This window comes from Varanus komodoensis, unplaced genomic scaffold (assembly GCF_004798865.1).
Source record: "Varanus komodoensis strain SLA01 unplaced genomic scaffold, ASM479886v1 scaffold36, whole genome shotgun sequence".
NCBI classification, from domain to species: Eukaryota; Metazoa; Chordata; class Lepidosauria; order Squamata; family Varanidae; genus Varanus; species Varanus komodoensis.
Genome location: NW_025335873.1, coordinates 8,464,501 through 8,478,550, shown reverse-complemented (window position 1 = coordinate 8,478,550; position 14,050 = coordinate 8,464,501). Strand labels below are relative to the sequence as shown.

At 54.9% G+C, this 14,050-nt stretch overlaps 2 protein-coding genes across 9 annotated transcripts in view; one reads left to right on the top strand and one right to left on the bottom strand.

Moving 5' to 3' along the window:
• Nucleotides 1-1,583: 1,583 nt before the first annotated feature.
• Nucleotides 1,584-9,026, top strand: DYNC2I2 (dynein 2 intermediate chain 2). The gene is made up of 9 exons (XM_044439726.1): nucleotides 1,584-1,697; nucleotides 3,169-3,423; nucleotides 3,941-4,050; nucleotides 4,737-4,894; nucleotides 5,401-5,510; nucleotides 6,239-6,406; nucleotides 7,092-7,324; nucleotides 7,809-7,966; nucleotides 8,741-9,026. The coding sequence occupies exons 1-9, from the start codon at nucleotides 1,584-1,586 to the stop codon at nucleotides 8,977-8,979; spliced, it is 1,545 nt and encodes a 514-aa protein (XP_044295661.1). The 3' UTR covers nucleotides 8,980-9,026.
• Nucleotides 9,027-9,145: 119 nt separating this feature from the next.
• The window catches only part of SPTAN1 (spectrin alpha, non-erythrocytic 1), a 58,599-nt gene continuing 53,694 nt past the window's right edge, over nucleotides 9,146-14,050 (bottom strand). For all 8 annotated transcript variants that reach the window (XM_044439961.1, XM_044439959.1, XM_044439963.1 and 5 more), the window contains 6 exons: nucleotides 13,212-13,266; nucleotides 12,124-12,320; nucleotides 11,970-12,023; nucleotides 11,377-11,523; nucleotides 10,822-10,969; nucleotides 9,146-9,482 (listed from right to left, as the gene is read on the bottom strand). In XM_044439961.1, the coding sequence (XP_044295896.1) occupies nucleotides 9,357-9,482; nucleotides 10,822-10,969; nucleotides 11,377-11,523; nucleotides 11,970-12,023; nucleotides 12,124-12,320; nucleotides 13,212-13,266 (727 nt within the window). In that variant the 3' untranslated portion in view covers nucleotides 9,146-9,356. The remainder of the gene's footprint in view (nucleotides 9,483-10,821; nucleotides 10,970-11,376; nucleotides 11,524-11,969; nucleotides 12,024-12,123; nucleotides 12,321-13,211; nucleotides 13,267-14,050) is intronic.

Genomic DNA, 14,050 nt, shown 5'->3' with positions numbered 1-14,050 from the left:
TGCACCATCTTGCCCGCCCTTTCTCTTCCATCGTTCTATTCTTTCGCCCACCGCCCGGATGCAGAAGTGGCGCCGATGCAGACCGAAGCCCCTGCGAGCGCCACGAGGCTCCCTGCAAAATAACCCGCGCGCTCCCTCGCCTGGGCTTTGCAAGCGCCGCCGCCGCAGCTCCGCGTAGCAACCCGCCTCGTGCTTCTCCTGCAGACGCGCCCGGCAGCCTCGAGTGCGCATGCGCCCCGACGCTCCGCCAGCGCGGGCAGCCGGGGGCGTTTCCTGCCCAGCCCCGCGCACGTGTGAGCGCGCTCGTTGCACGCTGCGAATTAGGCTGGCAGGTGCGTCCGGAGGGTGGGTGGCTCCTGGAAGCCAGATCTGCTAAGTTGAAGGGGGGGGGGTTGCAAGCTCTTGGGGGCCACAAGGGATGGGGGGCACCCCAGCATCTCGTGCCGGGGCCAAATATATATTTATATATATATATAAAAATAATAAAAAAAATCCAGCACCATCCACCGGGCTCCAAAGCTCTTAGCGGCCAATCCAGGTATTTCTGGCTTTTCAAAATGTGGGAAAAGCTGAGAGACCCATTGTGGTTGAGGAAGGGGCTGGGCCCAGTGAGATGCCGATGGGAAGCCCACGTGATGGCCCGGGATGATGGGCGTGCTGGTCCGATGGTGCTGCTCGGGTTGCAGGTGTTGCGGAAGGCGGAGGCCGGTCAGTCTGGTGCGGAGCGATGGCAGTTCCTGGGCAGATGCAAGTTTGCATTCCAAGGAAGGGCCCTGGAGACGGAACAGGATTCGCACAGGTCGATTAACCCTGGCAAGGCTCACGCACGCTGGCTTCCCGCAGTATGCATTGGCTCGTCTGTACGGGCAAAATCCCGTGCATGCGTATTAGTTCTTTATCTATTCAAAACTTTTATATCCCGTCCATTATGCACGCCACTCACAGTCCTTAAAATCAAATACCCTCAAACGACCTCTAACAGTAATAAATAACATAGAACCAGCGCGAGTCAGAAGGGGGCTCCCGGGCCATCTAGTCGGACCTCCGGCTCCAGCCGGCCCCGCTCACATAACATCTAGCGAATAAAAACCAATTAAGCAAGGCCGTAAGACCCCGGGCGAAAGCCCGGCAGAGGCAACGCGGCGCTCGGGCGGCTGAACTGGGCGGGGAGACGCGGCTTCTCCCCGCTGCTCCGCCTCAGGCGCCTCTGCGAGCCAAGCCCACCTCGCAGGGCCGTTGTGCGGGCACGGGGGGGCGGTGACGCGGGCGGGCGGGCGGGGCAATGGGCGGGGCGCGCGACGCGACGCGGGGCCGCCCCGTTTCCCGGGCGACCGAGCCGGCGCCATCTTTACTCCGGCCCCTCCGGGCCGCGCCACACCGCGAGCCGGGCGCCTCTCTCGGGCGAGCCCTCCTCGGTCGGCCGCGCGGCCCTCCCGCAGGGCCAGGACGAGAGGCCGGGGGCCACCGAGCCCGCGACCCTCCCGGCCCGCGGCAACGGGGCGCCGAGGCGGCCCTCTCCCGCGCCCAAGATGGCGGCGCTGGCCTCGCCGCCCCGGTAACGTCGTCTCGCGGCGCCCGCTCCCATGGCAACCGGGCCGGGCCCGCCGCCGCCGCTCGGGATGTTCGCGGACGCGGCGCCCCGGGCGGAGGGCGTGGGGTCGGCGTGGAGGAGGGCGCGGGAGGCCCGCGGCGAGGAGGTGAGGCGCGCCGTGGGCCCGGGGCCGATGGGGGGGTGTAGTCCGGCCCGTCCGGACGGAGCCGGGCCTGAGCCCAGAGGCGCGCCGCAGTTGTGCGCCCGGTGGATGCCGCGGAAGGCCCCGCTTCCGTGCCCGCCTCCCCGGCGAGCGGTGCAGAAGCCCCGGCGGGCCCGAGCAAGGGCCCGACTGGGGAGAAGGCCGCTTCCGGGACTCTTCGCCGATTCAGCTCTTTGCTCGGAGCCATACGGTCTAGGAACTTGCTCTGGTTGTAGCGGAAGGGTCGCAGCTGCGGGGCAGAGGCCCGCCGTGCTGGCAGAGGGCCCTGGCCCGATCCGTGGCACGTCCCAGCAGGGGCAGAAACGCTCCCCCAAAGCCCCGCGGGGCCCCTTATTATTTAAACATCATTTTAATTGTTAAAACATATGATCTGGCCAGGGCAACTTCTTCTTCCTTCTCTTTTCTCCTCCTATATTTTTATTTACTTATTTTATACTGATAATTTTAATTTTATATTTGTAACTCAGTGTATTTTTTGTATTTTTGTATTTAATGGTAATTTATTATGTTCTATTGTATTTCAATGTATTTTATGTGTTGTAAGCCGCCCCGAGGTTTCGGCAAGGGGCGGCATAGAAATGTTATAATATTATTATTATTATTATTATTAATAATAATAATGATGGCGGGAGCAGCTCCTTCGTCCTATTCTTGGCCTCCGCCTTGAGAGCTGTGCATGTGCAGAAACGGGCAGGCGAGGTGGCGGGGAAATGCAAGCTACAAATGCAAGTTGCCAGTCGTGTCAGCCACGAGTAAAATTATGGGAAGGAGGCAGGGCAATTGCTTAGGAAATGCCTTTTGATGGTGTACCTTTTGGGCTGTCTCTGCAAACATTTTGTTTTTGCGTAGGGGGTTATGTAAGATGAGTGGCAGGGGAAACACAGTATTGCCCTGTCTGCTCAAGTAGTGAGAGAAGACCCCGAGAAATACCTTTAAAAAACCCCCCCAAACAATTCTGTAAATATTGCAGGATGCCGTGAATGGTGCCTGCCATCTACAACAGTGGGGTTACTTGAAAGGGTGCCAACCTTGTCAAGGCTTACTTTTTGAGCTGCGTGGAACATACTCCTGAGCAAATGCACATAGGATCGGACTGCACATTTTTAAGAAGTGTATGGATCTCAAAGGACTGAGGAATGGACATTTCATAGACACTTTCCCCAGCCTTCAAATCCTATCACACAACATTTTTCTACAACTTATTATCCAGCCGGCATGGTCATGCTGGCAAGGATTTGGAGATTTGTGGTCAAGGCAACTGGAGGTCGCCAGGTTGGAGAAAGCCATTATGCATCGCCTCCCCGCCTCCTTGGCCTTGCCGGGTTCAAGTTTCTTTTTTTGCTGGCCATTTGGAGACCTCGTCTCCGGCAGAAAGGCAGGTAAATAATTGACTGCAACATTCTTATTTTAACAGAAAAGCACCCAGACCAGAGTGATCTCTACAGCAGAAGCTGTAACTCAGTCCTGTTGCTGCCGGGATGTGGGCATTCAGACAGACGTGGGCGGGGAGCCGGCCCCGGTCCTGCCACCACCTGTGCCAGTGGATTATGCTGGTCTGCGCACTTTCCTGCAGAGTGTGGAAGAGGCCGTCATCCGAGAGCTGGACAAAAACTGGAAGAGCCATGCCTTCGATGGCTTCGAGGTGAACTGGGCGGATCAGAATGAAACGGTAAAGCACTGGCTGTTGTGGGAACGTTAATATTTTAAATCGCTTTCCCCCCTCTGTTGTGCGTTGTGGGTTCAGTACTTGGGGAGGAAAGTCCTGGAGCAAAGGCAGGCAGGGAGGGCTCCCCATCTGCGCCGATTCTGAAGTAGGACACTGCTGGTGAAGGTTTTCCACTTTTGAAGCGGCCGCTCCAGCCCTCTCTTTAGTGTCAGTTTGATTTGGGCAACCGGTCACATCCAGTTCAGTACTGTGTAAAGTTGTATCCTCATTTCCGCACATAATTCTCATCCTGTCCTCTGACTTAATTTATCTAAGCTGTTGCAGGTTTTAAAATGGTTTTATGTTTGGCTTTTAAATTTTGTATTTAATTATGTTTCACTATTACATATGTTTATGGTATGTCATCTGCTTGCTGTAACCAGCCCAGACGGCTTTGGCTGTTGGGTGGCAGAGAAATATTATTATTACTGCTGTTACTATGATCAGTAACAACCACCACCGGATTATTTTTTCCTTTTAGGTCACTTGCTTGCACAGTCTGTCATACCCCGAGGCTCAAGCAAACGACCTGCAAGTCACCAGCGTCTCCTGGAATGCCACTGGAGCAGTCCTTGCCTGTTCGTACGGCAAGTGAGTTGGCCAGATAGCGAGGCGGGTGTCCCCCTTTTCACAGGGGCTCCATGTTTGGACTGCTAGCTATCAGAGCTGACCAAGCCTCGTTTCCCTGGGGGAAAAGGGGTTGGAAGGCATATTTGTACTTACCAAGCATTCAGGGAGAAGCGCAGATTGGGCATCGTTCTGAAGGCTGTTGGGATGAAAGGGGCACGATGACGTGCCTGCTGGGAAGGGGGGCGCAAAGGCGGCAGCACGCGCACAGACCGTGCCCAGGAGGCGCCACGTGGGTTTCCCCTTGGCCCCCTTGGTAGCTGCCAAGAGCCGGGCTGTCCGGAGAAACCAGGAATGCAGATCATCTTTGCTCCAGAAGACGGGCGGCTCTTTCGCAAGCAGAAGTCGCCCAGAGGAGCCTTTCCTGGTCAGCAAGCTCTGCTGTGCAGCAGCCTGTTTGATATTAAAATGCTTGATATGTGGTTGTAAGCTGCCTAGGGAGGCCTTTCGGCAGCTCTCCGTGGCATATAAATATGTGCACAAACAAACATACCTACCTACCAGTGACTGCAGCTGGACTCACTCTGCTCTTCCCTGGAGGGTCTCTGGTCAGACCGGGAAGGCTGAGATTTGCGATGTAGCACAGCTGGAGAGCACCCGTTTGCATCTGGCCTGGGCGACTCCGGCCAGCCTTTCCTTTTTCGTTCCAGGCTGGGCGATGGGGACTGGAGCACGGAGAAGTCCTACGTCTGCGCGTGGAATCTCGACCGCAGGGCGCTCGACCCCAGGCGACCTGGTGCCGTGGTGGAAGTTCCCGGGGCCGTGATGTCTGTGGCTTTCCACCCGCGGCAGCCGTCGCTCATTGCCGGTCAGCTCTGCGGCTTGTCTCGTTCCCCGCTTTGCGCTCTGTCACCTCTGGCCAGCTGAGCGGCCTCTGTCCGGGGCAGCTCCCGGAGGTGAGGCGGGGGGGCCTCCCTGTGGAGCCCAGTCGCTGCTGCTTGGTGCCTGGGTTTCAGGTGGCCGCTCAGGCGCACGGGGCCCTTGACTGGCTGTCCGCGCCACCGAGCTTCCCAGTCTGAGGGCTCGTGCCTTATCCCACTGGAAGAGTAACGCTGACTCACAGAGTGGTGCAGAATGCAGCAGATAAGGCTGCTGTCCATCTCTGTGGTCCTGTGAGTCCAGAGGAGTGAACCGTGCGGTCAGTAAGAGGCCTGGGTTTAAATCCTCAGTTGGGTCTAACCCCGAATCCATTTAAATCCAGCAATGGGTCCAGCCCTTCTCAAAGGCAGATGGTGCAGTGGAGAATGGCGGGTGCAGGTGGCGAGGGGGCCGGGGCACCTGGCCATCGTCGCTGGCATCCCTTGGCTCTTCCAGGTGGCCTCTTCAGTGGGGAGGTCCTGGTGTGGGACGTGAGCAGACTGGAGGACCCCCTGATCTGGAGGACGGGAATGACGGAGGACACCCACACAGACCCAGTCTATCAGGTATGCTGGGATGCCGCCTTCCTCGCCAAGCCGGAGGCAGCAACGTTTTCATGGAAACGGGGCAGGGTCCTCGAGCTAGTTTAGAGACCAGCGAATTCGAGGGAGGGAGGGGAGGAGCCTGGGAGAGGCCAGGGTCTCTCCCACTGGAATCTAAAAACCATCTGTTTCGGTTGCCCTTAATCCTCTTGCTTGTGAAGCGAGCGGGAGGATCCCTAGATCTTTTGCTCTGCCTTTTGCTGTTAACCCGCTGACCTTCCTCTTCAGCTAAAAATGTCCGGAATGACAGCGGCCAGTAATTGGCCAGTCTGTGCTTCAGCCTTACCCTGTAAGAGGCGTGAGCTGTGAGGACAGGAGCAGAGCGGGAGGAGCCGAAAGGAGGTTGCGGTGGGGGGGGGGGGCGACGGGACAGATGGGAATGTGTCTGCCCCCAGTCCGGTTCTACTCAGGTCTCTGCCGGTACCATTCGGGTCCCAGCTTAATCCGCTGCTTCTCCTATCTCCTTGGCAAGGTGGCCCCCGAGACCCTGGCTCTCTCCCTCTTCACCACGACTGCCTGCTCCTCATCCTGCCCTGGAGCCCAGCACCCAGCTAGGGGAGCTCAGGCCTCGGGAGCACAGGCTTGGCAGCGGCCCTTCTGGGGCAAGCACCACCAGGGTGGAGAGCGCTCCACTGTCCCGCCTGTTCCTCGCTCCCAGCAGCCTTGGCAAGCCCCCCTCGTTTCTGGCTCAGGTTGGCTGGGTACGGGACTCGAGGCACGGCCACTCCTTCCGAATCCTGAGCGTCTCCACCGACGGGAAGATCCTGATGTGGCAGGAGGAGCGAGACGGCCGTCTCCGGGTTGCGGACGGCTTTGCCCTGAGGCTGCAGCAGATCCCCAGGAGCACGAGGCTGAAGAAGGTGGGCTTGGCACGGAAACGGAGTCGTCTCCTGTGGCCTGTCAGGGAAGTGGGCGAGAGCTTTGGTTTCTGCCTGCGTGGAGGAGACTGACCTCGCGGGACGGTGTGGCTGTGGGGAAGCGCCTGGACCAGGTGGCACCAGCAAGCCCGCCTGCTTGGAACTGGCGGCACTTCCCACCAGAAGGCAGCCGTGGCGGCGCTGGGCCTGCCCTCCGCAATGGGGCCGTTTCCCCTCCAGGCTCACGATCCACGTTGTGTGCGCCAAATCGCGGGCTGCCACTAAACGGCATTTCCCGTCACGTGTGCCCATTCTGTGCTGTTAAAAAGCACGGACTGGAGGCTCTAGGCCAACTTGTGAGTCAGGCACGGGAGTGTGCTTGTGCGTATTGTTCCTTGAGGAAACGCTTGGGTTGTTGGCAAAGGCACAACTGGAGGAAGTGGCTTGTGGCCGGGGGAGGGTGGTGGGCCGGCCAGCCGGCCGGCCATTGTTTACCTGCGGTTTGGCTGGAGGTGCTGCTTGAGGAGCGGGAAATGCACTGTTTGGGTTTCCCAGGGAAATTGTCCGTGACACAACATCTCTTTTTTCTGACTCTACCCGTGACAAGTGTCTTTTCTGTGGGGGGGTTGTCTGTTTACAAGTCTGCCAGGTCTCACCAGGGGTTTGCCCCCCCCCCCCATCCTCCCAGCACACACACGGAGACACAGCAGTGGGCGTGACCTCGCTCTCCTTCTCCCACTTTGAGCCCAGCGTGTTTGTTGTTGGCACGGAAGGCGGCTGCCTGCTGAAGTGCTCCACGGCAGTAGAGACCACGGCGCTCTTGCAGAAGAGTAGCTCCATCGCACTGAAGGCACCTGCCCAGTTTGTCTTCTCCCTGCACGGAGGGCCCATCTACTCCGTCAGCTGCTCCCCTTTCCACAGGTGAGTCGAGCAGCAGAAGCGGCTCCTTGGGAAGTGGAAGGGCCCTGCAGCTCTCAGACGGGTGTGTTGCTCTCTGGGTCCCCGTCTGCCCTTTAGCGGAAGGGACAAACTCGGCCCTTTTCCCGAGCAGCACTCAGAACAAAAGGGAGGAGAACCCCCGCCATCAATCTCGACGCGGGAATTTCCATCTTTTCACATGTGCTTCTACTGACACCCTGCAAGACCCGAGATGGCAGCAACCTGCCTCTGGAGTTCTTTTCAGTCGTTCAGTGCCGCTCAAGGAATCGTGAATAGATTGAGTTTGCCTCTCTGTTGAAGCACCTCGTGTTTTTGTCCCGGGGTGTGCTTGGGGCTCTCGCAGCAGAAAAAGAAGCACCCCCTCGCCCTAAACTGTCTAGGAATTGCAAGTACATTTCTGCAGCTAACCTGTCTAGATGGTCCAGGGCTTTTGGTCTCCCCTCACCCAAAGTTTGCTCTTTTCCAGGAATCTGTTTCTAAACGGAGGGACTGACGGGCATGTTCACTTGCACTCCATGTTACAAGCTCAGCCGCTTCTTTCTATTCAGTTGTCAAAGAAATACGTTTTTGGTGTGAGGTGGTCTCCGGTACGGCCCTTGGTTTTCGCAGCTGCTTCTGGAGAGGGTAGGTGCACGTGGTAACTCTGGGAGGGAGGGTAAGGGGGGCAGAAACTTAAACTCAGACCCCTGCAGAATCAGCATAGCTCTGGGGGAACGTTGACTCACACTGGGATTTTAGCGTGTCAGATACACTTCCGTGCCCCCTCTTCCACGGGGTTTCCCCTCCAGTGCCCTGAAAAAGCTACACAGAAGGAAGAGGGCGAGCTTTTGGGAGTGTGGGCTCCAACCCAAGATCAGGCAGAGACACCTGGATATGGTGGTCACTAATCCGGCGAAGCCGAGTGCCGCCGAGAACAGCACAGTTCCAGCTGCAGCTTGGGGAATACCCAGAGGGAGTTCCAAGCTGGTGTTACTTCTGCAGCAGGTGCAAAGTTTGTGTCATCAGTAAAAGCCGTGCTGAATGCAGGACTTGCTCTAGGCAATGAAAAGCCTAGAAACCAGAAGTGGGGTGGAACTCCAGAAAACATCGGAGGTGATGACTTACCTGCACCTTTTGCGGGGGGGGGGGGGGTGGAACCCACGGCCCTTGCTTGCAAACCTGCCATCCAACGGCTTAGTCTAATTGATTTTGAGGTTAAGGACACGGTGAATTGTGTCTGGCATGCACCCAAAACTGGCTGCAGCTACCAAGGATCAGGACTGGGGATTATGAAAAATCTTTCGGGAACAAGATGCTTCTCAAATGATGTCACGATTAGAGCTAATGCCATCGGCCACGTCTTCTGCATCGTTATGGCGGCTAACGGCACGGTCCTGTTTGGTGGTCTTTGTTTTCAAGGAGAAGTGCAGCTGTTTGATTTGGGGAAGAGCTCCCAGAAGCCCTCCCTCACGATTAAGCAGGGCTCTGACCAGAGTCCCGTGTACAGCCTGGAGTTCAACCACAAGCGGCCCCAGCTACTGGCTGCTGGAGACAGCAGCGGCGTGGTGAAAATATGGCAGCTGAGCTCCGACTTCACGGAAGAGGGACCGCGAGAAATGAACCATCTTGACCAGTTAGCTAATGAAGTTATAGATTAATACGGACCATACGAAGAGTAATAAAATTTTGCACCATTCGTACCCTACGAAGTTCCTTTGTTTTGCTCTTCCTGCGCGCACTGGCAGTGGGTGTGTTTGCGTATGGCACTCCTTGACGAAGGGCATCTGATGGCCCTTCGGGGCCTCGAGAAGCAGCCAGAGGGGGTCACTTGGGCTAGCAACTTTTATTGAAGCACACGGCAACAAGCTTGGCTCCTCGTACTAAGAACAGAGTGTAAGCGAAGCGGATTGGAGGTTACATCGGAAAGATAACATAGGTTACTTCTGTGCATAACAGCGGACACATGCAGAGAGCTACGAAGCGGAAGACGCGAGCACGGGGTTCGGGTCCCTACTGAGCGAGCTCGTGCCGGGAATCAGTTCACAAAGAGCGAGCGTGTGAACTCGATGTAGTCGTAGGCAGAGGGGAGCTCTCTGCCTTTGCTGTCCATGTAGGGCTTCATGTGAGAGATGCAGTAATCTGCTTGTTCCCGGCTGAGATTCTGAAAGGGAAGAGATGTGTTCAGAGAGAGGCGGTGGCCCTTGCCACAGAAGAAGCAGAGAAGCGCGGCCAGGGAAGAAAGAAATGCGGTTGAAATATCTTAGGCAGGGCATCAATTTAAATGCGAAAGGGCTCTGAAGTGATTAATCATTTATATACTTGACGTTATACTCTTTCCCGCGCCAGGTAAAGACCTTTTTATTCAACCATTATTTTAATAACCAACGATTTTAGATGTTTTAGGATTTCCCTTCATAGTCACACTTTCTAATTTTCTCCTGCTTTTTTCTTAAGTTCATGATGTATTTTATATTGTTTTAATAATTGAGGTTTTATATTGTACTTTTATATTTTGAAAGCCGCCCTGAGAGCTTAGGATATAAATGCCTGTAATAAATAAACAAATAATCAGATGTACTAAATCTTAAGAGAAGAATCCTGTTTTCTCCTGATGACCCAGCAGCAAGGGCCAGCTGTATCAGAAAGGCACAAGAGAGTCAGAATTTGTAAAGATAAGCCTGAAGACAGCTGTTTTGACACCAAGTGTCCTAAAAAGAAGTGTGGGTCGAGAGAACGATGTAAAAAAAGCTACTGCATGTTTCCTGCGATGATCTTTTCTGTTACTAATCAATACACAAAACTAAGCATAAATGTGCGGTGCAGTAGGACGGGAGAGGGCTCCTTCCATACGATCCCCTACAGAAGAGACGGGGCATCACCTTTTTAAATACAAAACGACCTGCTGGTGTTGCCGGTCTTTTTCACGGTCACACAACAAAGGAGGGATTTTTTTGCTTTGTCCTCAACCTTAAGTGATTTTGAAGGGGCGGTTAGCAATTTAATGCAGGCATCGACTGGTCGTCCCACCCTGCTTCGCTCACTCAGGGGAAGGCAGAACCTTTGCAGTCGCGTATGCAGAACTTTTAAAAAACCTTTTGGGGTGGAGCAGGGCAGGAGTGTGCCTGCGCATGGCCCTGCTGGTGGAGGGAGGGGGAGGAATCTTTGGCAAGAAGGTCGCACTGGCCGGACAGATCCTGCCCCCCACCCCGCGTAGCTGCCGACGCTCAGAGCGCAGGTTCTCCTCTTCAGCATTTCTGCCGAGGGTCCTGCGATTCTGAGCATGAGATGCCTCCGCTCGCTATGCTGCACTGATGCAGAAGGAGCCGGCGTCGTCCACATCTTGGACCGCAATTAGAACATCCTCTGTACGAAAAGACACGCCAGCCCCTGTCGCCGACAGGTCGATGCTGTGGCTTCCCACGGGCTGAACTGGGCTAGAAGAGCTTAAAAAGCATTCCTGAACTTTCCTCTCGGCCGGAATTCCGGCAACGGGCACTTACTTGGTAGAGTTCCTCCTTGGTCACGTAGGGCTTGCCCTCCGAGCTGAGGGCACGGAAGGCGCTCTCGATCTCCTCGCTGGATTTCACGTTCTCCGTCTCCCTGCTGATCATGAACGCCATGTACTCCTGCAGCGAGACGTGCCCATCCCTGCCAAAGGTGGGGAGAGCGCAGCATGAGCACGGCAGCCCTAGCCCATCCAGAGCATCTCCACAGCAAGCCAAGCGACAGCTGCCCTGAAGCCTGTGCAAAACGCCCTTTAAAAGGGTTCGCTCTTCTGGTCTGCCGAGCCAGTTCCCGGAACCGGAGACCAAGCAGCTTCTCAGGGGAGAGCCGTTGACTCAGTCCCAATGTCCAAGCTAGAAATTGTGGTTAGTCGGCTGAGCTAAACAGCAAATAAATAAGAGAAGCGCAACCAGCACCAACTTTTAAAAAACCCACTTATCTTGAACAGGGAAATACGCTGACGGTTGTCCCCTTTCAAAGGCGAGCACTGGAATCTTAAAGCAAGGAAGCTCTTGCGGAAGACGGCCAAGGTGCACACCCTGAACCTGTACCTGTTAGGGTCAACGGTGTCGAGTATAGCCTCAAACTCCGGGTCTGGTTCGCCTTCCTCCACCATTGGCAAATCATAGCCTAAAGAACGCAGGCAGGATTTAAATTCCTGGTGATTCAGCCGACCGGACTTGTCCTTGTCGAAGTGCCTGGAATGTAAATTATGTGAGCCGTTAAAGCTAGTCAACCGGCTCGTTACAGGTCAGAGGTTCTCAAGCTACACGGGGAGCATCTCTGCTGGGCCTCTGTGTGTATGTAAGCGGCCTGCCCAGGCGCAGAGAGGATGAGGACAGCGGCAGCGGGTGCAACAGGAAGCAAAACAAGCCATTCGAGGAAATCCCTAGGGTCGAAGGGCTTAAACGAGAAGAATACCTTGGAGGCGCAGACTGAGAGGAGGACGGTGAGGCCAGCATGGCAAAAGCAGGGCAAGGACTTAGTGGGGGGGGGCAGGTGGCCCCTGCCTTGTGCTAGGGAGGGTGGCTGCCCCCAGACGGGAACTGGGAGGCGAACCGGCCCGGCCCGCTCCCCTGCTGGCGAGCAGAATGCGTGGTCCACACTGCAGAGGCCCCACAGCTCACCCCCACCCCCAACGTACTTGAACATCATGCTGAACTCCTTGAGGGCTTCTTCGGTGACGCCGGTGGTGTTCCTAGAGGGGAGAGGAGCGCGGTCGTGACACAAGCACAGCTTCACGCCTCCGCAAAGCCGCAAAGCTGCCCTGACCAGGCGGCCCCCGGGCCGGGCCATACCTCGCCTGTATTTGCTGTTCAAGATTGTGCTGCATCCGCATCCCGAGCTGGTCGAGCTGGTCCCACTGCTGGGCGAGCCCAACGGTGCTGTGCTCGGTGTACTTGTTGTCCAGGATAAGAGCTTCCTCCATAGCCGCTCCCAGGTCCTCGATCTTCTTCAGCTGGCTTCTCATCGCCCGGATCTCCTGGTGCTTGCGCTGTTGGGAACGGGGAGACCATCAGGCAAGCCAGCAAGGCCCACAAATCAGCGGAGGCCCTTTGGAAACCAGAGCACGTACGGACAAGACAATATCGTGGCAGTTTTATCCTGACACTCGGCAGCCGGCAGAGATAAACAAGCAGGACGCCTTTTCATTGGGGAAACAAGCGCTACCTGCCCACAAAGCTACCACGTGGAAGACACGGCCCAAAAAGAAAGGGACGGAGGAAGAAATACTTGTTTATTCGGAACGGCACCTGACAGTTCTTCCAGGTTCTGGCTGTAACTGCTGCCTGAAACACCAGTGAATGCAGCCTGGAAGGGCGAGTGAGCAACTTGCTGCCGAATAGAAGGAAAACAAATGTCTACCGAGCATTTGTATGCCTAATGCCCGATATTGGCTTAGGTAATTAAAGAACAAAATTTAGTAAAGGCTGGGCCGTGTTTGACCAACCCGCCCCTCATAAAATTGCATGTCGGGGCCGGGACTGCAGCGTGAGTAATGCATTTAATCGCACGATTTCAGTGGCAAAATTCATCATCCACTTCCAACGGTGCTTTGTACAGGAGGAATTGTATGAACTGCTTCACACCTGGACTCACATTATTCTTTGTGCCGATTTACAACAACTGCTAGCCATTTAGCTGCAGGATTTTTTAAAGGCAATACAGCACATGGGACAGTGGCTTGCTTTTAAAAAATAGCATTCCACTGGGTTACTGCAAAACTCCTTGTGCCTTTTCTCAATTCACCTTTCCTATTTGTTTTATATAGGCTGGCCATAGGCTAAAAATGCCCCTTTTGCTCGGTTTCTACTAAATATCCATTATAATGAAATGCATCTTTCCTCAGACACTTCAACTAGAAAAGGGGAGGTTATATACGCACTTTAGTTGCTTCCAGCTGCGACTCCAGAGTTCCTGATTCTTCCACCATACAAGACCTAAACAGAGAGCCAGAATGAGGAGGGGGGTTCTTGGCAGGCAGAAGTAAAAGCAGATGGGGCTTGAGATTAACACTATCCCTTTTTCGTGCAATTTCACCTGGTTTCCATAAGACTGGAGGACCAGGGCATCTTTCCCCTCCCACTGCTAAGAAATAGTAAAAAAAAAAAAAAAAATTTAAATCATCCATTCAAGGTAGAATTTTCTACTTAAAAGCCAGCCTCAGACTCCGTCAATTTCAATTTCTGTTTTAGTGTATTGTGAAGAAAAGTATATAGATAATATATAACAAGACCTATCCCAGGGCAATTTACCATTGGCAAATTGGTCACTGGATTACATGTTAGGCACACATATATATGTATATTTCGCTACCTAGAAACCTTTTTGTGCTACCTTTTTGTGAGCTGCCCCGAGGCTTTGTTGCGATGGGGGCGGCATAGACATGTTTTCAATAAATAAATAAAACAATAGAAAGTCAGGTCAATGCGACCCTTTCCTGAGGTTCTCTCTCGGCCAGTTTTTCCAACGAGCAAGCAGTCTGCAAGCGAGCCTTTCGAAACTGGACTCCGGCTGGCCGCCCCGGGAAGTTAATTTCAAGCCCCATTCCACAAGCCGCGAGAAAAGCACTTCATGCCAAACCCAAAGCGCTCCCTCCTGGATGGTCTGAGTGAGAGTTCCCTCTGGTGCAGCCTCACCGCCCAACCAATGCCCAATACACACAAACCGCCGGTGATGAGCTTGGCTTGCCGATGGGCGACAGGAGCTCTAGCACAGAGGTGG

Bases quoted from the DNA above. Each gene is read 5' to 3' on its own strand.
- DYNC2I2 (XM_044439726.1), top strand. From the start codon at position 1,584: ATGGCAACCGGGCCGGGCCCGCCGCCGCCGCTCGGGATGTTCGCGGAC. The intron at 1,698-3,168 runs GTGAGGCGCGCC...TTATTTTAACAG, and splicing joins GGGAGGCCCGCGGCGAGGAG to AAAAGCACCCAGACCAGAGT. The intron at 6,407-7,091 runs GTGGGCTTGGCA...CCATCCTCCCAG, and splicing joins GGAGCACGAGGCTGAAGAAG to CACACACACGGAGACACAGC.